This window comes from Balaenoptera musculus, chromosome 9 (genome assembly GCF_009873245.2).
Source record: "Balaenoptera musculus isolate JJ_BM4_2016_0621 chromosome 9, mBalMus1.pri.v3, whole genome shotgun sequence".
Lineage (NCBI taxonomy): Eukaryota > Metazoa > Chordata > Mammalia > Artiodactyla > Balaenopteridae > Balaenoptera > Balaenoptera musculus.
This window is the reverse complement of record NC_045793.1, coordinates 93,855,829-93,883,420: the sequence shown is the minus strand read 5'-3', so window position 1 is coordinate 93,883,420 and position 27,592 is coordinate 93,855,829. Positions and strand designations below refer to the sequence as shown.

At 39.8% G+C, this 27,592-nt stretch overlaps 1 protein-coding gene across 1 annotated transcript in view; it reads right to left on the bottom strand.

Annotated features, from left to right (window-relative positions):
* The window catches only part of POU6F2 (POU class 6 homeobox 2), a 454,777-nt gene that overhangs the window by 228,991 nt on the left and 198,194 nt on the right, over window positions 1–27,592 (bottom strand). Inside the window, exons 3-4 of the mRNA XM_036863657.1 lie at window positions 25,772–25,863; window positions 22,521–22,749 (exon numbers count right to left, since the gene is read on the bottom strand). Coding sequence (XP_036719552.1) covers window positions 22,521–22,749; window positions 25,772–25,863 — 321 coding nt within the window. The remainder of the gene's footprint in view (window positions 1–22,520; window positions 22,750–25,771; window positions 25,864–27,592) is intronic.

Below are 27,592 nucleotides of genomic sequence, written 5' to 3'. Positions count from 1 at the left end.
GTTGTGTTTTTAAAAATCTTTTTTTAAGGAATTAATTTTACATTAAAATCTGGCATGAGACCCGGGACATCCTATTTCCCCCCCTAAAATGCAGATGTAATTTTAAGGCATGCAATCACATGTGGTCAAGCACAGGTCACGACAAAATGAACAAATATGGCAACATTTTACACCAGCAAAAAGCACAGCACATTTGTTAAAGAACACACACAGGTACACACATCTATTCCATACACAGGCATGTGGGCATACAGTCTAGTTTTTTAAAATATAATGATAGATCAAGTGTTAGATCAAGTCTCTTTTATACCTGATAGTTCTGTGAATGTTTTGGATGTGGAAATTTTGCCTTCATGGGAACACCCTTTGGGAATGCAGGTTTCTCCTTGATCGAGAAGAAGGAATTCCACCTCAATACACTGAGATTTTCTCAGAAATATTCAGACCGAAAAGGTCATCTTTTGCTTTTGTTTTGAGAATGTAAAATATCCTGATTAAAACAATAATATGGGGACTTCCCTGGTGGTGCAGTGGTTAAGAATCCGCCTGCCAATGCAGGGGACACGGGTTCGAGCCCTGGTCCGGGGAGATCCCACATCCCGCGGAGCAACTAAGCCCACGAGCCACAACTACTGAAGTCCGCGTGCCCAGAGCCCGTGCTCCGCGACAAGAGAAGCCACCGCAATGAGAAGCCTGTGCACCGCAATGAAGAGTAGCCCCCACTCGCCACAACTAGAGAGAAAGCCCATGCACAGCAACGAAGACCCAATGCAGCCAAAATAAATAAATAAATAAATTAATTAATTATTCTTCAAAAACAATAATATGGGAGAGAGCTGGGAGATTATGGATCAACAAATCATCATGAAACAAGTCTCTTTTAGAGTTTTAGCTCCTTAATTAAAAGTTTATTATTTTAATGGTATTCTAAATTGAATAGGTTTTTACCTTTGATAATATACCTAATGTATTCCAAGAGCGTGTGAAATTCAAAGTGGTTTAAAGTTTTTTTTTTAATTCATAAATGGTATTTTTATGTGAACATAATTGAAATATTTCAGGTGAGAAGGGCTCTTAGTTCTCACTTTTAAAATACAGTTGACAGATGATTGCAAATCCATAAATCACATAATATTCTGGAACATTCAGGAGGCAACAAGCAGCATGGAAGTCTGTCCCAGGTTTCAGTGGGAAAACTGCACTTAGAGACTCAGTCGCATCTACTGAGGGACTCCCAGAATTTCTGAAAAGCTGTTAATGGTGATTGGGCATGTCCTTTTTCTGTACTCACTATGGGAGTCAATGTGTCATTACAGAGATGCTGGGGGCTGATCAACTGTTATTTGTTTTTCCAGTAGCAGTGATTTTTTTGTATTTTTGGTTTGCATTTCATAAGATTGTCAGTCTTACAACCCATAAATTATATTTTCAAGTTGCTAGTTGGGATCAGGTAAGACACTTATCCGTGGCTCTAAGATGTGTGTGCTGGGAAGAGGCCATAGGAACCCCGTGTACTCTCGTTAGCATCCTGCCCCAAGCGCCTCATCTTCATCCCCATGAAGTGGGGTGTATAGCAGGAGAAGGCTGGATAGGTTAGCCATTTCCATAGCTACTGATTCTCTCATTACTTTTTAAGTGAAGAAATGTGATAGCATTAGTGTTTTTTGAACTGCAAATATTCTCAGAGCAAGTCTTTTCCAGTTGGAAAAGCATTGCCTGGGAAACACAACTTTCTGCCTGGAATTTGGCCAAAAATTAATGCTATTTTATGACCCACTCATTAATCTCCTGAAAAAAGTGTGCAATATAGTTTTATGAGCATCAATGACTTTATGGTTTCAAGGGGCTTTTGTACACCGGCTCTTTCCTTTGAGGCGACCTGCCTACCTTATCCTGCATTCTGTTCTCTGCCAGAGTATAGAGCAGACTGTATATTATGAAAATGCAAAACACAAACCAAAAAAGCCTTGCTGGTAAAGTGTAGCTCTGCTAACTGTAGTTATCACTTTAAACAATTCCATCTATGACATATGAAAATGCACCAGAAATGTCTAAAAAACCTATTAGGAATATAGGACTGGATAGAAATGCTAATGTAGAGGATGAACTAACTTTTAAAAATATAACCTGAAGCCTTGAATGATAAAAATTTAGGCTACAGTAAAATGAGAGCTAGAGCATAGCATTTACTAGAAAAGTAAACATCATACTCCAATTAATTAGAGAGTAATTCTCACCAGACCAAAGCACAAGTATGGTAGAAACATTCATGGCATTCAAAGCAGAAGCAATACTCTGGCATGGAAGAAATTCTTATGATTCAGGAAGGAGCTTAGATAGCACTCAAAGGTAGGGAAGATTTCAATATTGGGGAAAAAAAATGCTGTAAAGAAAAAGAGAACTATTGTTTAAGTCCTGAATCTCTTCAAAGAATACCTCCACTGAATTCCAACAGTCAGCATGTTTTACTGAGCAGGCCACCACTTGAAAATCTTCTTCAAGGAAAATTTTCATTTTATCTACAGGTAAATATATTTTTTTATCCAATGAAATATTTAACTGTAATGGAAGTCAATAGCAAAAGAACATCTGCATCACAGAAACTTCTTTCCTGGTAAATATTGCTAGTGTTCACCTGTGTATATACACGTCTGTATATACCTGAAAATGTAAATCCAACCGCAATTATATAAATACTGTAACTATAATATTTACCATTTTAAGCACATGAAGCAGAAATTAGGCAACTTCTAAAATGTATAGTCGCCTTAGGGTTATTTTAAAATTTGGAATTGGGCTTCCCTGGTGGTGCAGTGGTTGAGAATCTGCCTGCCAATGCAGGGGACACGGGTTCGAGCCCTGGTCCGGGAAGATCCCACATGCCGCGGAGAACTACGCCCATGAGCCACAACTACTGAGCCTGCGCGTCTGGAGCCTGTGCTCCACAACAAGAGAGGCCGCGATAGTGAGAGGCCCGTGCACCGCGATGAAGAGTGGCCCCCGCTTGCCGCAAATAGAGAAAGCCCTCGCACAGAAACGAAGACCCAACACAGCCAAAAATAAATAAATAAAAATTAAAAAAATAAAAAAATTTGGAATTATACCTAAATGGGATTAAGTAGTACCAGGAAAAGTCATTAGGTAATTAATTGTTCTCTCAAAAATGCTCCTTCAACCACAATGAGCTACCACACCTGTTAGAATGGCTATTATCAGAACACAGGAAACAAAAACAGAAAACAACAAGTATTGGAGAGTATGTAGAACATTAGAACCCTGTGCTTTGTTGGTAGGAATGTAAAATGGTGCTGTCATTATGAAAAGTGGTATGGCAGCTTCTCAAGCAAATAAGCATAGAATTACCATATGATCCAGCAAGACCATTTCTGGGTATATACCCCAAATAATTGAGACCAGGGGCAAACAGATTATTTATACACTCATATTCATAGCAGCATTATTAAACAGTAGTCAAAAGGTGGAGGCAACTCACGTGTCTATCAACAGATGAATGAATAAACAAAAGGTGGAATATATATATACAACAGAATATTATTTAGCCTTAAAAAGGAAGCAAATTCTGTCAAATGTTACAACATGGATGAATCTTGAAGACATTATGCGAAGTGAAATAAACCAGTCACAAAGGGACAAATACTGTATAATTCCACTTAAATGAAATAGTAGAGTAGTCAGATTCATAGAAACAGAAAGTAGAATGGTGGTTGTTGGGGGCTGGGGGGAAGGGGTAAATGGGAAGTTATTGTTTAACAGGTGTAGAGTTTCAATTGTGAAAGATGAAAATTTCTAGAGATCATGGTGGTGATGACTGCACAACAATATGAATGTATTTAATGCCACTGAATTGTAAACTGAAAAAAGGATTAAAGTGGTATATTTTACCATAATAAATAAAAGACCAAAAAAAAAAAAATGAGGGAGGGGAATGGGATCTGGGAGTGTAACAAAAAGTGCTTCAAATGTATTTGCAATATTTGTTTAAGAAACAATACAAAGCAAGAAGGGAAAAATGTTAGAATTTGATGGAATACTGTGGTAGGAACATAGGTATTCTTTTGTTATTCACTGTATTCCTCTGTTATGGTTTAAATATTTCAAAATAAAAATATGTTTTAAAATTTTAAATGAAGAAGTTAATTCAGAATTAATTTCCACATCCTTAATAAATTATAAATTTATTAATAAATTAAATTTTAATTAAAATTCAAAAATATCATGTATGCTTTTTCTGAAATTGACAAATTCCTTAACCTATTTGTGATCCCTGTTGTTTACTTATTTTCAAGACCAAAGGTTAGCTGAGTAGCCTTGGGCATCTACAGAATTTGGTTTGTTTAATAAGAACCACAGATATACCTATTACTCAAGAATATCCCATAGGGAATGTTGGAGCACAATATTAGATATATTTGTAATGAGCCTGTTGTTTTCTTACTAAAAATTTCCAGTAGTTCCACAACGGATATTTGCAAATTTCTGAAAATTCCAGAAAGATATTGATTTAAATCACTACCAAATGCAACTGAATGCTTGAAATTTTAGGCATTATCTATCTGCTAAGGATTAGTTATCCAGACTTGATCTACCTAGAGAAACTGACAAAAGGAAAAGGAAGAGACTTTTCATGGCAAAATATTAGTAGACTGATGTAACATAGACAAACTTCCTGCTTCCAATATGTAGAAATTATGGATAAAATATATCAAACATTTAAATATACAGGCAGAAAGGAAAATTCTCAGGCATCAGAAATCAAGAACAGTGAGATCACTAACTGACCCCTGGTTCCCTGGAGAGCAGGCATGGGTACAGGCCTGGCCAGCCTGGGGCTGATGTTTGGCCACCAACCCAGGGAGGGAATCTGAGACCTTGGGCCCATGCAAGGAGAGCTGTTTGAACTGAGTCCTTCATAAAAATCCAGCACCCTGAAAGGGCTGCCCCAGCATTGAAAAGAGATGAGACAAACCCCATTCACTAGCCCAGGGAATTAACAAAGATGTTTGTTTCTGTTAAAGGCTCTGGGTAGGGGAAAATGTGAGCAATTGAAACCCTGGTCTGACTATGTCATAGTTTAGAGTCTAAATTTATTCTGTGTACCTGGTGCAGCTATTTCCTAGTGGAGAGATCATTCGTGAAGTCTGTTGGGCATTTGGCAGAAGCAAGTGCAAAGCCTCTTATTAGCAATACTCAGGTATTAAACCCAAAGTTTAAAGGATTTCATAGAAAAACTCTCTGCTTAAAGTGAGTTCAAAATAAAAACAAAAATTACTTACAACATAAGGAAATATTCTACTATGAGGAAGAGAGAGACAGCAATAATTAATTAGCTCCTCAGGCACTTAAGCTAAAAGGCAGTCTGAAGAAGATTATAAAATAAGCATATTTAAAGGGATTAAAGAGAACTAAAAAAAAAAAAAAAGAAACCATAAGGGAAAAAATCAAATACAACTTCTAGAAGTGAAAAATATAGACTTTAAAATGAAAAAATTAAGGTTAAACGTAAGATTAAACATAATTGCAGAGAGAATTTGCAAACTGGATGATAGATCTAAAGAAATCACACAAATGCAGCACAAAATATAAAGAGACAGAAAATATGTGAAGGAGGTTAAGAGACATGGAAGACAGTGTACATGTAGTAGGAGTTCCTGGAGCAGAGAACTGAATCAGGGAGAATGAGTAACAACTGAAATGTCAGGAATCACAAGTTCCAAGCAGGATAAATAAAAATAAATTCACACCAAGGTCTTTCATAGTAAAATTGGTGAATCCCAAAGAAAAAGAGAAAATTCTTAACATCAACCATGATTAAAAAAGACATTTAATCTATGAAAGAATGACAGTTAAACTGACAATATATTCATTAACAGCAAAAATAGAGCCCAGAACATAATTTCTTCATTCACTGAAAATAATAACTGTTAACTTATAATGCTAAGTCCAGCTAAATAATAAAAATAAGACAAAAGAATCATTAAAAGCATCAGAAAGCTCTGGAAGGAAGGAATGGGATACAAGACATAATGATGAGTAAAAAAAGAAAAAATTTGCAAGTGCAATGAAAGCTAAGTGAGCTTGTAAACATAACAATATGAAGAATAACTAATGCTGGGCAATAATAAATAGAAGGTAGGAGATGACCAAAAAGTTTCGACTGTCATTTAGGAAGAAAGACGAAAATACTGATTTGGTTCTTTAAGGCAAACAGATGTTTAAAATATGTGGGTAACAACTAAAAGTATAAAAATAGATGTTTAACTTCTAATCCAGTAGGTGGGGGAAAAAAACCCCACGATAATGGGGATGTAATATACAGCAAACACAATACAGCCAATAATATTATAATAACTTTATATGGTGACAGATGGTAGCTAGACTTACCATGGTGATTATTTCCTAATGTATAAAAATATCAAATCATTATGTTGTATACCCGGAACTAATATAATATTGTAAGTCAATCATATGTCAATAAAAAAAGAAAAAGAAAACGTGATAAATCCATTAGAATGAAATAAACGAGAAAAATATGGTTTAAAAAAACCTCACAAAATAAGATGATTGAAAGAAATTCTAATATGTCCCTATCTACATGTATCAACATGGATAAATCTCAAAAGCAAAATTTGAACGAAAAAGGCAAGATAATAAAATATATCTAGAGCGTGCAACCATTATGTAAAATTTTAATACATTCAAAATAATACTATGTATTTCATGTATGTGTATGTGTATATATATATGTAGTAAATTTATAAATGAATGCACTGGATGGGTAGCGGTTACTTCTAGGAGGGAAAGGATGCCATGGAATGACTGGAGAGAGGAGGAGCGGATCTTAGCATTATTTATAATGTTTCTATAATGTTCCATTTTTTTTAAAAGATCTTAAGCAAATATGGCAAAATGTTAATAGTTGTTAATCCTAGGTCACTTTATTATATATATATATATATAATATATATTTCTTCTATATTTCAAAGTACAAAGCATAATAATTTTTGAAAAGGAAAGAGAATTTTAGATTCTGATCAATGAAAGTTGCTCATAAAAATTGTATCCTTTTTCTCTCTCTTATAGATAAAAATCCCAAGCAGTTCCTAAACTACAATGAAGAATCTACAAAATATGTTCTCTCTAATTTTTGATACCAAAGAGGATCCTTTGTGATTTTCTGCCTGGGGGTACAAAATTTAATTATATGCTAATTATTTTTATTTTTAATGAACACTTCTTTTAACCCATGCCACATGTATAGAGATATAGAGAGACTCAAGGCCAGGCTAGTGTAATCCAAAAGAAGTATAATTTGAGCTACAAATGTGAGCCACACATATAATTTAAAATGTTCTAGTATCCACATTAATAAAGTAAAAAGGAACAGGTGAAATTAATTCTAATAATATAGTATACTTGCCCTAATATATCCAAAATATCAGTTTCAACATGTTATCAAGATAAAAATATTAATGAGATATTTGGCAATTATGTGGATTTTGCATTTACAGCAAATTTATATCGATTTGGACTAGCCACGTTTCAAAGGCCCAGTAGTCATATGTGGCTCATGGCTACCATATTGAACTTTGCAGCTCTAAGTAATAAAAGTGTCTCTCATTCATTTTGCATTTACTAAGTGTCAGGCACTACCCTAGGTATGTTACATACAGTATCACATTTACTCCTGAAAAGAACCCTATAAAATATCGGAGGTAAGCAAATCTCAGAAGTCAGATCACACAGCCAGCAAGCTGTAGAGGTGGAATTAAACCAGGCCCATGTGACTTATGGCTCGCTCTGTTAATCGCTGTGCTCAAGGGTCACCTACAGACAGAGGCTTTCTCCTAATTAATCCTCCCCTGACCATTCAGCTTCTATATTCACCAATCACCTCAAATCTGACTCTTACCAGGCATTTGGATTTTCAGTTGGGTAAATTCCCCTTAACCAGACCCAGAAATGGTGCTAAGCACACCGGTGTCTTTTACCCATCTCCTGTCAAAGAGCTGGGAAATGGGATCTAATATTTGCTCTGACTCAGAATCACTTCCCAATGAGGTAAAATGCAGGAGAGCAGCAATTTGCAAAAGAAAGGGAACAGCGGCTATCATTCAACTCAGCACGCTGCAACCATCTTCTGTCCTTTTGTCTACATCCATTGTTCAACTACTTGACAAACTTCTATTTCTAGCCTCTCTATAAAAGTCTCCCTAGTTGGGGAAGTCATGCACCTTTCATGGTTTCATAATAAACTGGAGATGAGTACCAGTTCAGAATCAAAGGAAATAAAACTCCAGTTGCTGCAGCTGCCGGGGTTGCCTTCTGAACATGGCTTATACAATATTTCATCTGTGCTGACACCTTTCACTCTCAATTATTTGGCTGCTGTCAAAACAAATCAATCAAATTATAGCACTGTGTCTTCATGTTACCATTCCATTGTAAGTTAGTGACATTAACTTTGAAATATATGGAAGTATAAATTTTATCTCTATTATTTACTTAATGCAACTTTCTCCCATGTGAGTTATTTCCAAACACAGCAAACTCAAATTATCTTATGTCAAATGTTGAATATATATATGCTTTGCTAAGAATTTCTAAAATAATGGCACACAGGGGAACAGAGATGCATAAGGGTGTGTTAATGGACCTGCATATTCGTGCTAATCCTAACCTAGTGACAAATGGCAACCATCCCCAGTTCTGTTTTTTTTTCTTTGCTTTGTGAGTTTGGGCTATAAACTTGGTGAGCATAGTTGATTAATATTATTTGGGAGAAGGTGACACTAAACTAAAGGAAAAGGTGAACGTGGAAACAAAATGTTTTTGGAGGTTAAGTTTGCTCACAATCAGACAAAATTTTCCAAGATAAATCATTTCCCAAAATTAAAACTATATTATCGGGCTTCCCTGGTGGCGCAGTGGTTGAGAATCTGCCTGCCAATGCAGGGGACACGGGTTCGAGCTCTGGTCTGGGAGGATCCCACATGCCGCGGAGCAACTAGGCCCGTGAGCCACAATTACTGAGCCTGCGCGTCTGGAGCCTGTGCTCCGCTACAAGAGAGGCCGCAATAATTTGAGGCCCGCGCACCGCGATGAAGAGTGGCCCCCACTTGGCGGCAACTAGAGAAAGCCCTCGCACAGAAATGAAGACCCAACACAGCAATCAATCAATCAATCAATCAATCAACCCAAAGTTTAAAAAAAAAAAAACAAAACTATATTATCTAAACTACAGTTTTTCCCAAGCTCAGATGTCCTCTTCTTTGGCACCCGGGCTAAGCACAACATGCTGCTTCTACTGTCCTGAGTGGTGGCCACAGTAGGCATGACCCAAAGTGCTTTAACAGGAAGAAAGGAAGGAAAAAAAAGACTCCAACATTTTCACTTTGAGATTTTAAGCCTACAGCTACAATTTTAAATAATAGATTTAAATCAATTGAGTAACTTTTCAGCCAAAGAGCAAACACTGTTGAAGCTTTTATGTACAAGCTCTTAAAATAGCTTCTTTCTACATGGAAACTTGGCATGTCTTTAGAAGATAAAAAAGCAAACTGACAGATACATTTTTTTGGCTCCTCCTTGTGGCACTGTGGCTATATTAGGGGTAAACAACAATCAAAAGCGCCAACATGAATGTGTAGATTATGTCCAATGAAAGAGGATCCGAACAGGGAGAATTACAGGAGCCCCAGCCAAACCTGAAGCAGAACAATCATACATGTTGGGAACTCTTCCTTCTTCCTCTTCCAATGGCTTGAATTGTTGTGTTCCTTCCCTAATCTCCTCTCCCCCAGAAATTTCTTCCCTTCCCTGCTTTGGTCATATTTGTTGATGGTTTCTACATAGGATCTCTAGCACCAATCCCATTCTGAGTTTTAGATTCATGTATTTCCAACTGGCTACTGATATCTCCATTTAAATTTCCACAAGAAACTTGAACTAGTCACATCAAACTCAACTAACAATCTCCCTCTCTTTCCTCTGATCCCTCCACATTTAATCCATCCCCAAGTCCCCACCTTGTTAATGTCACCTAAATCAGTCCTCTGCTCTTCATCACTGCTACCAGGACCCTTCCTCTTCCGGATTACTGCCATAGCCTCCTTCCTAATTAGACTGGAGTGCCTACCACAGTGCCTGGTATATTAGTAAGTCTTTGTGAAATTGATCAGTCAATCTTTGTGCATGGTTCATGGGAGGAAATGAGGTTTGGCTTTTCCCTAGAGGGAGCTGAGAAATAATAGCTGTACCCTCTCACTGGGAATCTGTCCCGAAAGTATTACACACATAAGAGAAGACAGGACTTTTTTGGAGAGCACTAGCTCTCCATTCTCTAGACAGTGGGCAGAGGGGAACGGAAGACCATCTCCCATTTCCCTATTTTCAATACCTCCCCATTCCTGGACCACACACTTCCCTCAGATACAGAAGTCCTCTTTATTTTGGTGCCAGAAGAAATTGGAACAAACAATCCCAGTTCCCTCTCATCCTTGGTAATAGGGGGAGACTGAGAAGCATTTCAAGTGGTCTTTTCCTTTTTCAGGCATCTGTGCCATTCTAGTGGCAGCCATCTTGGAAGAGCGCTCTAAAGTCTGGCTTGGAATCTAATCCAGTTTGCACATCCTAGTGTAGGCACATTGATAGATGCCATCAAGAACCCTGATGGATTTACATCCTTATTACGTGCAAACTGGGGATCACATTACTTCCCTGCCTTTTGCTTTGAAAATAAATGCTTTGGCTTTGCTTTGACATTTATGTGGTAGCTGGAAACCATTATCCTTTGACAATGCTTTATTCCATTGACAGTATCTCTTAAATACACACTATACTAGTCATACTTCTCATTCATGTGCTTCCAGTTTAATCCATGCCCCAGTGCCTCAGTGAAGCCTGCTTCAAGGATAATGTACTGCAGAAAGAGCTCTTCAGGTATTTTAAATAAAAAGTCTGAAGCCTCGGAGGTATGGGGCTTTGAAAAACTGTCAAAGTACGACACATTGCAACAACTTTTCATAACTTCTCTATGGCGGATTTGGTATTATTGTATGGTGTGTCATGTGGGGCTCTTCTGAATAACACTGCAAATATGAATTTATGCTCTAGGTATTTTTAATATTGGACTTTGAGACAGCAAGCCACGTACCAGAGGCTGAGAAATCACTGCCTACTCAAAGGCAGAGCCCGTTCTTCTCGTGTCTGTGGCAGGTACTGCACTGCTCATTCTGAAAGTGGCATTAGACCTCTGTTGTCATGTACGTCATGCTCCTGGGGACGCGACTTTCTTCTGAGTGGGGGCATTGCTAGACTAGCGCAAAAGTAAATCACAAGGAAAGGCAGCACACATGGCCACCTAATTGTTCTGTCCTTCTGGAAGGAAACCAGAATACTCAGTACACGTTCCCATGGCCCACCCACTCCCGGCCCACACTTTCTCCTTTGATCAATAAGATCTACACGTTTAAAGGCAACCTCATAATATTAAATATTGCTCATACATAATGAATGCATAGAGTTTCTCTGTGGTTGTATTGTTTTTAGTTTGAGAATTAATCCACTTTGAGTTGAGAGATGCTTTTTAAAAAAGATGGTCAGAAGGTCATGACCACAGACCCAGAGACTTAACCTTGTCAATGCTAAGAGTGCTGTTTGGGGTATGACTTCAAAGCATTCTAATGCTTTGCACCTTCATGAATTCAAAGCATTCTAATTTTGAAATAATATTTACAATAGAAACTTTAAGAAAGAAAGCAATCACCCATAATCTCTCACTGTCTAGAGTCGACCAGCAGCACTTTATAGTATTTTTCTTGCCCTCTCTCTGTGAGGTGTGTATGTTTGGGCTTCTTTTAATTTATTATTATTATTATTTTTTTTTTTTTTTTTAATGCTATTCTTGTCTGCTTACATTCTTTTTATGTATGTATGTATGTATGTATGGCTGTGTTGGATCTTCGTTTCTGTCCGAGGGCTTTCTCTAGTTGTGGCAAGCGGGGGCCACTCTTCATCGCGGTGCGCGGGCCTCTCACTGTCGCGGCCTCTCTTGTTGCGGAGCACAGGCTCCAGACGCGCAGGCTCAGTAGTTGTGGCTCACGGGCCGAGTCGCTCCGCGGCATGTGGGATCTTCCCAGACCAGGGCTCGAACCCGCATCCCCTGCATTGGCAGGCAGATTCTCAACCACTGCGCCACCAGGGAAGCCCTGGGCTTCTTTTAAATGACTGGGATCAAATTGTGTATGTTTTAAATCTTTATTATTTTAGTGTTAGCTTCTGCATCTGAGAAACAGAGCCATTAATGCTTTCTTTACTGGGAGGACTGGAGTCTCTCGTTTTCATGAAGCTTTTTCTAGTTTTCATTCCATTAGCAGTTTTGTACTCACACACATTTTTTAATGTTTTAAAATAAATTAGTATTTTCTTGGTATTTCATAGGCACCGCAGCATCTGCCTACTTCTTCTTGTGAAAAGAATCGAGGTACATTTTACATACAGTGCAATTCACCCTTTCTAGTCTACAGTTGTCCAAGTCTGACAAACACATAGAGGCATGTAGCCACCACCCTGATCAAGTTAGAGAACGGCTGCATCAGCCCCTAAATCCGCGTGCTCCTTCACCAACAACTCCTGCACCCCCTGTCCCCGGTCACCACTGATCTCCTTTCTGCCCCTGTAATTTTGCCTTTCCCTGAATGTTACATCAATAGAGTTGTACTTTTATATATGCTCATTTGCTACATTAAATAATCTCCAATTGTTCCATATATTTGCTGTCTACTTTTATATTTATCATTTGAATACTACTACTTTAAGACATTGTTAATGTGTTGTGTTCTAAGCTACTACACAGATGGTCCATGTACCCTAACTGGTTCATCTAATATAGAATCTCAGTGTTGGGATCTTAAAGGTCACCTAAGTCATATACTCACGCCGTGGATCTTTAAGGCGATGGCCGCAGGACACCACAGCCCCTTGCAATACAGTTTCCATTACGCACTCGTCCTCTCGCCCCTGAGGAGCATCTTCATTCACACCGGCGGGGGGTTGACCAGGTGACCCGCCTGGCTCACAGGATGTGAGGGGAAGTGAAGTGTACCACTTCTGAGCCAAAGCTTTATGAGCCACTGTGGTTCTGCTAGTCTGCCTTCCTGTGGTGATGAGAAAGCCCCGTCCTAGGGAGGGGCTGCCCCTTCAGCCTGGATCCCAGAATGAAAGAGTGCAGCAGAACCACTGCTCGCCTGCAGCCCACATGTATGCTGAAATAAACAGAAAAAATAAACCTTCCGTGCCCCTCACTGAGATTTTGCGCCTGTTTGTTCCTCTAGCATAACCTAGGGAAAGCTAAAAGATAAATGTCCTGTCCATCAGGCTGTCGGATATTCCTGCACTGAGAATCTGTATCATTAACTTTTCTAAGCACCTAGGATTCACTCTGGGACATGCTTCCCCCAGACATTGTACGGCTTAGCCCCCCACGTCCTTTGGGGCTCTGTCTAGTGGGGGGACCAAAATTGATGATCCTGTATAAACACATCATGTCCCCAGTCCTGACACCCTTCATCCTTCCATTGCTTTACTCCCCATACAAGTGTAGAAGTGCCTTTAGGGAATCTCTTTGGTTTGTTTACTGCTATATCCCAAGTCAAGATCATGTCCTAGAATGCGATGAAAGCTCAATAGGTATTTCTTGAGTAAATGAGTAAACTTAGTAAAAAACCAAAAACAAAAATAAATAAGCTCGTTTCTAGTTGAGCTGGTGTGATTCTTTTCACTGTCAGATAATGGAAACTACGTCATGTGATGGGTCTCCCCTTTGATTTATCCTCTAGTTTTAAACATTTGTCTAGGTTTTCTCTTTTTCTAATAAACAGCTTTTGTCTTTCATGCTTCTTATATTACAAGCTGCTTTGAATCCTTGGAATCACACAGGGACAGCTAAGTAAACACAAACCTGTATCCATGCCAATATTGTAGCGTAACTGCATTGTTTTTAGGTACATTTGTCTCTAACATATCAAAGCCTTAGAGACAAATGCACCTAAAGACAATGCAATTATGTACTCATTGTGCACAGGAAAGGCATACAAGACCCTCCAGTGTCACCCCTTCCTGCCCCTCCAGTCTGATTTCTTACCATCTCAGACTCCTGATCTTCACCTCAACAACAACCAAAACCAACCACAGAATTCCGTAGCATCCGTGTTCCTCATTCCTCTTCTCTACACTGAATGTTCTCTTTACTTCTCTTCACTCAATGAACTACTGATTTTTTTTATTGAAATATAGTTGACTTAACAATATTATATTAGTTTCAGTCATACAGCATAGTGGTTCAGTATATTTGCAAATTATACTCCATTACAGGCTATTATAAGATAATGGCTATAATCCCCTGTGCTATACAGTATACCCTCGCTGCTTATCTATTTTATTTAATCTTATTTTTATTTTTATTTTTTTAACATCTTTATTGGAGTATAATTGCTTTACAATGGTGTGTTAGTTTCTGCTTTATAAGAAAGTGAATCAGTTACACATATACATATATCCCCACATCTCTTCCCTCTTGCGTCTCCCTCCCTCCCACCCTCCCTATCCCACCCCTCTAGGTGGTCACAAAGCACCGAGCTGATCTCCCTGTGCTATGCGGCTGCTTCCCACTAGCTATCTATTTTACAGTTGGTAGTGTATATATGTCCATGCCACTCTCTCACTTTGTGCCAGCTTACCCTTCCCCCTCCCCGTGTCCTCAAGTCCATTCTCTAGTAGGTCTGTGTCTTTATTCCCGTCTTGCCACTAGGTTCTTCATGACCTTTTTTTGTTGTTGTTTTTTAGATTCCATATATATGTGTTACATATGGTATTTGTTTTTCTCTTTCTGACTTACTTCACTCTGTATGACAGACTCTAGGTCCATCCACCTCACTACAAATAACTCAATTTCGTTTCTTTTTATGGCTGAGTAATATTCCATTACCCAGCAATCCCACTACTGGGCATATACCCTGAGAAGACCATAATTCAAAAGGAGACATGTAACACAATGCTCACTGCAGCTCTATTTACAATAGCCAGGACATGGAAGCAACCTAAGTGTCCATCAACAGACGGATGGATAAAGAAGATGTGGCACATGTACACAATGGAATATCACTCCGCTTATCTACTTAATACACAGCGGTTTGCATCTGTTAACCTCATACCCCTAGTCTGCTCCTCCCCTGCTCAGTGTCCCCTTCGGTAACCACAGGTTTGTTTTCAGTATCTGTGAATTGGTTTCTGTCTTGCATATACATTCATTTGTATTATTTTTTAGATTCTGCATATAAGTGGCATGATATGATATTTATCTTTCCCTGTCTTATTTCACTAAGCATAATATTCTCTAGGTTTATCCATGTTGCTGCAAATGGCATTATTTCATTCTTTTTTTGGCTCAGTAATATTCCATTGTGTGTCTGTGTGTGTGTGTGTGTGTGTGTGTGTGTGTGTGTGTACGTATACACATCTTCTTCTTAATTCAGTCATCTGTTGATTGGGTTGCTTCCATGTCTTGGCTATTGTAAATAGCAATGCTATAAACATTAGCGTGCATGTATCTTCACTCATCCATCCATCCATCATTCATTATTGAGTACCTATATTGAGCCAGCACTGTTCCAGTTCTTGGACCACATCGATGAACCAAACAAAGATGCCTATTACAGGGCTTGCATTCCAGGACAGAGCCAGGCACAAACAATACATATTATAAGCACATTATATGCAGATAACTTCCTCTAGACCCCCAGGGCCAAGCATCAGGACGCTGCATCCACTCTCCACATGCTACAGTAGGCATGACACAAAGTGCTTAAAAAGCAAGGAAAAACAAGACTCAACCATTTTTGAGATTTTTAAGGTTATGCAGAATGTAATTAGTATTATGGACAAAGGAGATAAAGGAAAGCAGGTGAGGGGGGGAACGGGAGTATTGGGGCTGGCACAAGGAGGGAGGGAGGTTTGATGCTTTCTGGGGACAGAGTTTCCAGAGAACAGCCTGTGCAAAGGCCCTTGGGTAGGAGTATGTTTAAAGAACACCAAGGAGGTCACGGGGCCTTCACAGAGGCCAACTGAATTGGAAGAGGGAAGTGTGGGGCTGAGAAAGCAAAATAAATTAGACTGAAGATGTATGTCTTAGAAAAAACTTTGGCACATGGAACTGACTGGAAGCAGAAAGGTCAGAAGCATTCATGGTTTCTGAGGGAACTAGATTCCCAAAGAAGCCACAAATCTTTAACTGTTGGAAACTTCAAGCAACCTTCAGCCCCCAAGCTTCCATAAGCTGTGCATGAACTGAGGAAGCCCCCAAAGAAAGGTGTATTCCTCAACTTTCTCTTCAAATGTAGCCAAGAAAGATAACGGACAGTGGAGAATCTCCCCAGGGGTGTAGCCAAGGGCCAAGGTGAACCGTGGCCAACGGTGTTTTCCAAGAAATGCCCCCTGGAGGACCCCTCCCTCCCCCCAGGGGAGGGGACTTCTCGATGTCTGCCTCCTGGGATGTGGGAACAGCTATGGACAAACTGTGGCACATGCTTACGATGGAACAATCCTGGGAAATGAAAAGAAACTACTGAAATCCACAGCGTGGATAAATCTCAAAAATATTATGCTGAGCATGAAAAGCCAGACACCAAAGAATACATACATAGGAATCGATTTATATGCAGTTCTAGAACAAACAAAACTAATTGATAATGACAGAAAGTAGATCAGGGGTTGCCTAGTTGGAGGGAGGACATTGACTACAAAGGGACACAGGGAACATTTGGGGATAATGAACTGTTTTCTGTACTGACTGTGGTGGGTGGAGTTTGCACGGGTGCAAACAATTATTGAAACTCATTGGATTGTGCACTTAAGATCCATGTATTTATTGCATGTAAACGATACCTCCATGAAATCAACAACAACAACAACACAAACAAAAAGGCACTGTAATGTCTCTTGCACATGAAACTCCTAAGCCCTAAAACGATCCCTACTTACTTCAACCTCTACAGACTTTAATTTGGAGAGGTGGAGAAAACCAGGCCAGATTTCCTGCCACCGCTAAAGGCAGGAAAATCATCCTTGGCCTTGATTTTCCAACTTGCCTTGAACCTAATTGCTTTTCCACGTTCAGGGTAAGCAGCACTTTCTAATGTATTTTTGGTCATTAATTTAAACGTTATGCTTGACTTAACTGGAATGTTCGCACTCTGATATAAATCTCCTACATAGCACATTTATATTCCCCATTTACATTGCCCGCAGTGGTGAGGGGGTTATCTCGGCCTGTGCTATGGGAAAAAGCCTCTAACCTGAATCTTCTGTCCTAGAAGTTGACACACCTCTGCTGCCCCACTAAGCCCTTTGCTGTTGTTGTCTCTTGTGTGGAAGTTGTTTTTATCTACATTTTCTGCCTACATCTAAAAAGGCCAAAAATCCAACACATCTGCATGAGTTCCATAATGGGGATTTTATTTTGCCACATCAAATAATAATCTTGTTCCCAAGCTAGGACAACTGCAAATTACACGTTTAGTACAGCTATCTGTGTTTTCAAATAATAAGGAAAATGGAAGACACTGATTTAAGGGAGTTTATAAAATATGTGACAGAGCAACCTTAGTCATTTTCCTTCTTTGAGGTTTATGGTCATGATAAATCTTATGTTACAGGTATGGGTTTGCTGACAGGCACCTGAAACCAAATTCTTATGAGCACAGGACAGACAAAGGTCACAGGAATGGAGGGACCCCGAGTAGTGATGGTGGGAGGTACCTGGAGGGGGAAAGGGCTTGCAAAAGTAAGAGAGGAGAGAACACAAAAACTACACCTACCTCAGGTAAGGACACAGGGTTTTGAGGAGTAGGTTATTTCTAGGTCTTATCTGAGTTTAGAGCATTTCTAGGCTTGCACCCCAGCCAGGACTTCCAAAGATTTCCCTTAAAATATTCAGAACCAAGACTCCAGCTTTGTCATCTCCAAATTCAGACAATAGGAGATCCACGTCATCCTGGCTCTGCCCCACCGTGCCCCCCCGGCCAATTAAAGCTGACTGGACTTCCATGTGGGCAGTCAAGCTCTAATCCGACCACATAGACAGCCTAAAATGAAAAGCCTCAGCCCGACAGGAATGTGAGCTTTGGGGAGTTTGAATTTTAGACAGATGTGGAGATAGGGGTAAAGATAGAGATGACGGAGAGAGATAGCAATGGAGAGTTCCTGAGAGGTTCACGAGTTGGCAAGATGCATGGACTCCAAGGAGACAAAATGGAACGTGAGTGAACCAAAATTGTGGGTTAGCTAAAAGTCCACCAACTTGGTAGAGAAGAGTCACAAGGAGGAGCCGTGGAAGAGAGGAGACAGGTTAGTAGTCACCTGGGAGTGGGGACAGATGCCTGCCTGCTCGGAGGGGACAATGATGCAGCCTGCAGCCTGTTGGTTCACTGGCTGGACTCTGTTGGACTCTCTAATCCCCAAACCTCGTCCCAGGCTCCCTGAGGCTGGGCTGCAGGGCTGTTTCTAGGATTCGGTGAGATTTCTAACTCCTCACTCCTGTCTGTTTCCTTACACGAAGACACTGTAATTGATGAGACAGCAGTGCGTCTCTCTCTCTCTCTCTCTCTCTCTCTCTCTCTCTCTCTCTCTCTCTCTCTCTCTCTCTCTCTCTCTCTCTCTCTCTCTCTCTCTCGGAAGGCTCTGAAGGAAACGGGAAAACAATCCCCAGGCTGTGCAGACGGGTTTCCTGCAGGACAATGTGGTCTCTTTTTCAGGATGCGAAGCTTTTCCTGGATAAAATCTCAGAACAAGGGCTTCCCTGTGTTTTAATTATGCAAGGGAATACCTCTTGGTGTTGGGGATATAACTGCCCTGACAGAAACGGACACGTTCTCAAGTAAGTTATTCCTTTTGGTCATTATCGTCATTTAGAGGCCTGGGGTGGTGAGAGAGGATCAGGAGAATTAGTGACGGTGCTTATCACAGTCGCATGGCTCCCGGTGACCCTAACATGCTCGGAGTCTGGAGGATGCTGCTGGAGATAGTGGGGGAGGGCCAAACGAGTTCTGAAAAAGCCCCTTGCACCAGGCTTTCTTAAACTTGAGTGTGCAAAGGAGCCTCCTTTTAAGAACGCAGGTTCTGTTCAGGGTGTCTGGGATGGAGCCTTGATAAGATGCTCATGCCGCTGGTCTGGGGACCATGCATAGAGAAGGAGACTGAGATGGGACCCCCACTGCCTGAGCAGAGAGAAGCTGCTCTCGTGTAACGTGTCATTAGTGCTCATTAAAATACATGCAGGGATCACGGCCTCCGAGGCTCTGAGAGCTATTCCATGTCACTTGATAGGGAACATAAATGAACCGGCTCTCAAGCCCTTTAGTAAAGAGGAAGATACTTGAAAATTTATTCCTGGGATTCCAAACCATTAAGAAACTGATGTCATTTTTTTTTTTTTTTTTTTTGCAAATTTGTAGCTTTTGAGCTAGAAGAATGCATAGGCTGAAGGACTGGGCAGGAAAGTTGGAGAATAATCAAAGACAATTCCAGTTGGCAGACTTATTTCATGAATAAAATCTTAATGCTTCACAATGAGGAAAAGGGGAACCATCCAGGACTAAGTGCCTCCTGTGGAAACAGGTCCTACTTCAGAAGTGTTGAACATTCAGTCCCTCCCCCTCACACTGACGAATCAAATCTGTCTTGTAAAATCACACGAGAAGATGGCCTAGCTATTATAGGTGGGCAGACTTACTGGTTGTTTTAAAAGATTCTTAAAAGCCTTGGACTGAGGTTCCATTTTCATTGTCTAGAAGCAGGTCATGGGGAGGGGGCAGAGCATTCTACCCTGCCAGTTGTATAAATTTGTGTAAGGACTCCTTCTCAGGTATTATAACCCATTTACAGGAACACCACCCTTGAAAAAGGATGAGACTCAAGGACTTCTAGGACTGGCTCAGTCTCAAAGTCAATCAGGACCCCTGCAGATGACTTTCTGGCCACCAGCCATCACCCACCATCCTGAGTCCCACTACCCTCCATGACATAACCTGGGGAGCTACACAAGGTGCAGACGTGGCCAAGGGATTGTTAAGGGCCACAGTAGGTTTCCTAAAGGCGCTGAGATCATCCTTGGGTTGTCTGCTGGCCAACAAGATGACGGATTGGCATTGTCCTTCAGGTGGCAGACACTGATCTTGGACACCTTGCAGAGATGAGACGCTTTGCTGATTCCCATCCTTATTGCCCTTGGAATTTTTGCAGGATGACCATCTCTTTCTGGTTTGTCTGGGACTTTGCTGGTTTCAACGGTGAAAGTTACATGCCCCAGGAAAACCCCCAGTCCCTGGCAAACCAGGATGGCTGGTCCCTTTTCAGACTAATGAGGTCTGGCTGGTGAAGAACTTATGTGGGAAGATATGAAAGGAACAAAAAGCTGAAGGAAACTGGAAGGGAGAAATTTCCTGGACCTTAACAGTAATTTAGGAGTTGGTATTCATTCATAAGGATATCAGAGAAAAAAGGTGTTTGGAGGAAGAGCTTGAGGGTTAAGAATAACTAGGAAGCTTTTCCTATAACTGGCTGACTTGCAACTGGGAGGTGTTTTCGTAATGACCTCCTGACTCGCCTCCAGTATCATTGAAATTTCAAAGATGGAGACAAAGGGAGAAAGAGCCCCTTGTGCTTGTGTAGTAGACAAGAGCTTGACCATCAGTTCCAATATTCTTCTGAAGATGAGGCCAGTAGGGAAATTGTGTGAGAAGCACCAGGGGATAAAAAGAGCTAGTACTCTTATTGAAACTACTTAATCAGGATACCAATATTAGGATTCACTTTCTGAAACCAAAGGTGCCAAAAAGAACCAAATTCCAAACTACAAACTAATATTAAATTTGATATTTTTTTTAAAAAGAGAGAAAATTTTGATGGAAGTCTACATTGGACCAGTCACTCATGTTGAACCCTTAAAAATAATCAGGTACTAAAATCCTAAGAACACCAAACCTTAATAAAGAGATAACTAGCCTGGTTTTTTTGGACTCTGTCTTTGGCATCCACTTTAACCAAGCAGGATTAATTCATGACCTAGGAGCTCTGTGAGCTTATGTTTATTTATAACATTCAATATTCCCATAAGGGCAAATGTTCCAAATGGAAGGCTGCATTTTGATAATGCCCGTTTCTTCATTAAGATTTCATCATCCACCTACATTAAAAAGCCTCTCCCTACACTTTGTTGCTTTCGCTTTCACCTTGTTTATTCCTGCCTTATTTGCTTAATCTTGAGATCCTGGCTTCCCAGGCACTCTCAGATTTGAAACTAGCAAAGTTTGTGCATTAGCGTGTCCCGGGCATGCATGATTTATGAATGGCAGGTTTCTTGGCACAATTTAATAGTACAAGAGAGACTTTGTTTTAAACATTAAAGTGAAAGTCAAGAAGTGGCAACAATGGGTAGGATATTAGAACATAGGGTGTGTGAAGAAGTTTGGGTCCAGAGTTAACCAGGTCTTACTTGGTCTATTCCTTAATCTATGGACTGACACTCTGACCGTTTTAATAGGTTATAAGGAGCCCTGACTTCTGACCAACTAAAAAAGTACTTTAAATTGTTATTATGATAACTTGCCCAACCAAACTCTCACTCTGTAAAGAAAAAAATTTAATTGCTAACATTTATCAGTGGAGAAAACAACTTCTTTGACCAGTCCAAAATAAATCTATCTTCCCTTTTTTTAGGCATCCTCATCATAGTCAAGCTATTTCTCCATCATAATAGTTCTTCCTCTGACAGTCTTTTGTAAATCAGTCTATCAGTCAGTGTTACCAAATCTTTTAAAGAAAAGTTAAAACCTTTGTGATATCAAGAGAACTACTCTTCCTGAGTAGAGTCCAACTCTTATTATATGCCCATGATTACATAAGATAAGAGCTCTATATATAAGTCTATTTTTCTCATTACAAAATATTACCTCAAATAACATAATTTTTGTTTAATAATTATAACTAAAATATACTTAGTAAGAAAAATAGTAAGTTGATTATTCCAAATGATACCTTGTATTTGAAATGTTCCGAACACTTCACACACAAACAAGTAATGTCTAACCTTTCTTTGCAGATGGCTAAATTGAAGAACTCATGAGATTATAATTCAAGTCCTCAAATAACATCACAATCATTTTATATCTAAGTTTTTGATGTGTCATGCAATGATTGCTCATAAATGCTTCCAGAAGAGCTGAAAGGTTTCAAGTCAATGTTAAGACATGAGGACTGATAAAGCCCATGGCTTGAGCAAACTCAGGATCCACAGACACCTTGAAAACTTTGCTTCCTACATAAGCCTTTCATAGCCTTTATGGTGGAAGCAGCTCTGAACTACATTCAACATTCAGGGCACTTGTCCACTTCAGAGAGCACGGGCCAGTGGATGGAGCCCTACAAGACACAGAGACATGGCGGGTTACCTTGTAGAGTTTGCAGTGGCAGAGTCATAATGCCTCCGGCTGCAGCTGCTGCTACCAGCCCTTGGATGTTGGTGAGGTTCGCAGTGGGCAGCGTGAGGACCAGCCCTTGCTGCCCTCCTAGCTGTCCGGCCATGCTGAAGGGGATGAGGACGGGCTGGCTGAGGGCCGGCGTGCCTCCCGGCCTCACCCCGGCGACAGCAGAGGCTAATTGCTGGGCCGTCAGGAGTGGCTGCAAGGAAACACAAAATCCCAGCTCACTTTCCAGTGGAACCAAGACATGGGTTTTTAGAGCATTCTTCTTCCACTTAAGCTGAGTCAGAAAGTTCCTGAACAAGTAGCAAAGAGACATGTTCTATTCCAGAAAAAAAAAGATTGACTTGCAGGAAAAAAATTGAAATTGTATTTCATTAATTTTTTTGGAAAATTTCATTTGGTTTGGAAAGCTCAAATACCTTGCAAAGTAATACCCTACACACATATTATTCTTCCATGGATTTTTCACTCGATCCTACTCTTATATATTTGAAACTCTCTGCTAATTTATTCTGTTTTTCCAAAAAGAACTCATTGGAATCAGTGGAATTTATTGGTTCAAAAGAGCAATGAAATACTATTTTCATCTATTAAATTAGCAAAGATAATGCAAAAGATTTACGCAACACTGGTAAGTCTGTAGTGACACCATTATATGGATTTAGGACAGGTGGACTGACATAAACCTTTTGGAAAGCAGTCCACATCAAGGGCTACAAAAATATTCATTCCCTTTCGACTTAGAATATACTCCTGGGATATGCTTCTGAAGATACAATTTTTTTAAAAAATATAAATGAATGAAAATATGCATTACATTTTAAAATATATAAATGTTGAAAAACAGTTTGTTATACTGATAGTACTAAACTTGGTAAGATATTACACAGTCTTTAAAATGGATCATTCTGACACCTCTAGAAAAACAGAAAATGTTTATGAGAATATATAAAATTAACTGGATAATAATTAAGCAAGTGATGATGATCAAATCATTATTAAATGGTAAAATTATACATGTATAACGACAAGATCTAAAAAGGAATATAGAAAAACAAAAATATTTGATGTGGGTAAATTTGAAAAGCTTTAAAAAATTTCTTTTGTTATTACACTAATTCTTTGCCCTGTTAAAATGACATTAAAAACACATGTTTATATCCACTGTCCAACAGCCATTGTTTGATACGGAAAGGCAGCCACATAGGTGTGCACTTCTGGGCGCTAGATGTATCTGAGCTCAGGTGTGAGCTCAGGTGGGGGTCTTCAGGATGATGTAGGAAGGATTCCTTGTCCAACCAGGCCAGATGACTGAAAGGGTCACTTCATCCGGGACTTTCATTGCACCCCTGCAGGAGCCATTTAAGATCTAATCCCATGCCCATTTTTCTTCTAGAGGAGCCGATAAAAAACTCTCATTGGGGAGTTTCAACTTTTTTGTTTTTAACGCAGTATGATTCTATAAAGTAAAAGGTAACTCAGTGTAGGTATAGTACAAAGCCCAATATTTAATAGCCAGGCACTATTTTAATGTGTATGAACTCTGATGTCCTACCAATGACATACTGAGTTAGTTACTTGTCCAAAGTCACATATCCAGGGGGGCGGGGGGATTCCGATCCAGCCAGGCTGCTCCAGAGCCCACGTTTCACTCCCTCTCAATACATGGAATAGGTTTGGAGAAGCGGGGTGGCTTTATTTGAAGAATGGGGGATGGCTGAGTCCACTTTCTGGCCATTCCCTAAGTCACCCCTCAAGGCCCCTTCCGGGGAGCCCTCTGAAGAAGCACTGGGACTCCATCCATCTTAGTTTTAGAACCACTGCTCTGGATTCCGTGGGCCCAGCTCCTAATGTTTCTGCTAGACTTTACTAAATTCTCACCAAGTAACTGTGCCTCTCTTAAAAAAAAAAAAAAAACGTTACACTAAAGGACAAAGCAAACATTTTTTAGGAGTAAGTACAAAATGATAAACTGGTCTTCAGATTGCTGGCATCATATCACCGCCAGTAGTGATACCATGATGAAAGGGAAGGCAAATAGGCAGTCTTCGGACTGTAGGCAGGCCACAGATTTGGATGGTGGGGCCTGCAGCATTTTTTTAATTGAATTCATGGGCTTACAGCAGGGCATCCACTGTCCACTTTGTCCCAGTGTCCCCTGCTTCCCACTGTCTGGGTCTGTCGTGCTATGTTTCTAACCTGGAGGCACTGGAGTTTGTCACCCCTGGTATGTTCACACACACACACACACACACACACACATGTCACGAGCATGAAATTAGAAAGGGCATGGCCTTCAGAAGCTGGTCTCTGAGATGCCCAGTCAAACTCCCTCTAGGGAGATCAGGCATCAACCCAGGCTTTCTGTCTGGAGCACAGAGGCATTCGTGCTCTGAGATGCACTTTGGAATCTGACGCCATAGGGAGACGTGGCGGGGGCCGGAACAAGAAAGTCAAGGCCAACTCAAGCTCTAAACTTGGGTTTTCAAGCCTGGAACTGATGAGCCCTGAAGTGCTGAAAGTGATTAATTTCCTGGAACCACAATGACAACCAAAGAGAGAGAACGGCTCAAGGATCAGCTTCTTTTTCTATAAAAGTGGGTGAACTCTGAGAACTTCCCACTAAATGACAGAGGTTAAAAAAAAAAAAAAAAAAAAAGCCCAGCCTTTTACAACTGTGTTCTACATCTCCATATAACCACACCAGGCTGCAAAAAACAAATATTGGACTTTAAAAAATAATGAATGTATTTCTTTATTAATGCAGGAGCTATATATGATGTACAGTATTGTCAAACCCAATAAGGTGAACTTGCATTAAAATTGCATTAACTTTTTTGTATTAAATCACATCTTGTATTTCAAAAACGGCTATAGTAAGGTTGAAGTAACTTAATTTTTTTCACACTCCAGTCATTAAAGTTTTACTTTCCAGAAAACTGCATGATAACCAACAGCACAATTGTAGTGGGTTTTAAGAAGAAAAAATGTTTCCAAATGATTAAAATCAACATTCCCTTTAAAAAGAGAGAAGAGTTCTGCTAACACATTTTTTTTTCTTGATGGTATTTAATAAATAATGTAGCCATACACTTTCCCATACAAAAATTTATCACCGTCTTTGCTCTGTTGGAGTTAATTGGTTTTAACTCATTATTATTTATTTGGTTATTTATATCGTTAAACCATCCTACATGCAGCAGTTGAGAGATACTGACCTGTGGCCCAACCGGGAACGGGGGGTGGGTCTGACTGGCCTGGTGTTGTTCAGGGGTGCCTGGGTCTGACAGCGCCGGGTTTCCTCTGGCCCCTGGAATTCAAAAGAGAAGAGCACCCTTAATGTAAGATCCAGCCCGGGAACTGCCCATGACCCCATTTTCCTGAGATGTCACATAACATTAAGGCACAGATGATATGCCAGAGTGCTTTACCAATAGCTCCAGTGCTCAAATCACTTGTCAACTGCATACATTATGCTAACGGACGTTGGGGATGGACAAAGTCATTCTAGGAGGGAGAAGGCTGTGACAGCAAAGAAAGTGACACCATCATCAGTCGCACTAATAGGCTTGCATTATACATCAGTTTGCAGGGGGTGTGCCAACATGGCCCCGGTGTGGGAAACTGCATCCTTTATGCATAGGCGGGCAACAGCTAATCTAATTTCCCAAAGCCAGAGAAAGCGTGATCTCAGAAACGACCAAGCACATCTATATTATCCCTTAATATGGCTTCGTACCCTTAAGCCCTTTCTCCATACACACTTCAGGTACTGAATCTTATGGATGCGTTTTCCTAAAAACAAAGCCTTTTTCTTTTCTTTTTTTTTTTAATTGAAGTATAGTTGATTTACAATGTCATGTTAGTTTCAGGCGTACAGCACAATGGTTCAGTTATACATACATATATATATGTGCGTGTGTGTGTGTGTGTGTGTATATATATATATATATATACACACACATTCTTTTTCAGATTCTTTTTCCTTATAGGTTATTACAAAATACTGAGTAGAGTTCCCTGTGCTCTACGGTAGGTCCTTGTTGGTGGCCCCTTATGTCCTAAAAAGCACATGCATCTCCTTAAGCAAATTTCCTGGGTGCTAACTGACCCCCACACTACCCCCAGGGATCCCCCCTGTGGTAAGCATAGAACATAATGTACTTCCTTTGCTAGAATCCTGTTGGATGCTAAAGCCTGAAAAATGAAATTCCACCAAAACAGCAGATCTTTCAAACTTTCTTAAACATTATTGTTTCTCTGTGTGTGCTTATGTGCTTTGTTTCAGGACAAACCATAGAAGGTGATATAGTGGCAGTAACAATAAATATATAAATAAATAAGCAAGCAAACAAATAAATAAAGCTAGCAGCCATTTTTGAGGGGTCTTAGTTGGTAGCTTTTGTTTTCTTGGTGATTGAAATCCAATTCCAAGCCATCCTTAACAAGATCCTCTTTCCTGATGTTTGTCTTATGAATAGCAAGTGGAAGACAATTCAAACCTTGTTTACTGGCATGCCATGGATGACCAAGAAAAAAAAGATATGATTCTGTCACACTTATAAACTTTAAAGAAGGTATTATTAGCTCATTTAAAACAAATTCTTCTATATATTCTCCAAAGGGACAGACTTATAAATAATGGAAATGTGGAAAAAAGTACTTCAGCACATTAAGCTACAAATAAAATTGACTGCTACATATTATTCAATTGACTTCCAGCTCCACAGCCATGTGTCAATCATAACAGCATTTTATAATAGGATTAAGCAATAAATGTGCAAAGCCATTATGCAGAAATCTGAAAATCTGATTAATTTGTAATATTTCTTTGTGCCGAAAGTCAAGAATGGACATTGCTTGGGGAATACTTACAAGCATTCTATTGAAATTTCTAAATTGATTTGGAACAAACTAATAAAAACACAGACTTGCTGACATTTTATAAAGTGAATTCTGTCAAAATATGTTTGGCATTTTAATGATCGCTGTCATTTAATAACAAGGGTAAGATGGCCCATCATAAGGTGCCCACAATT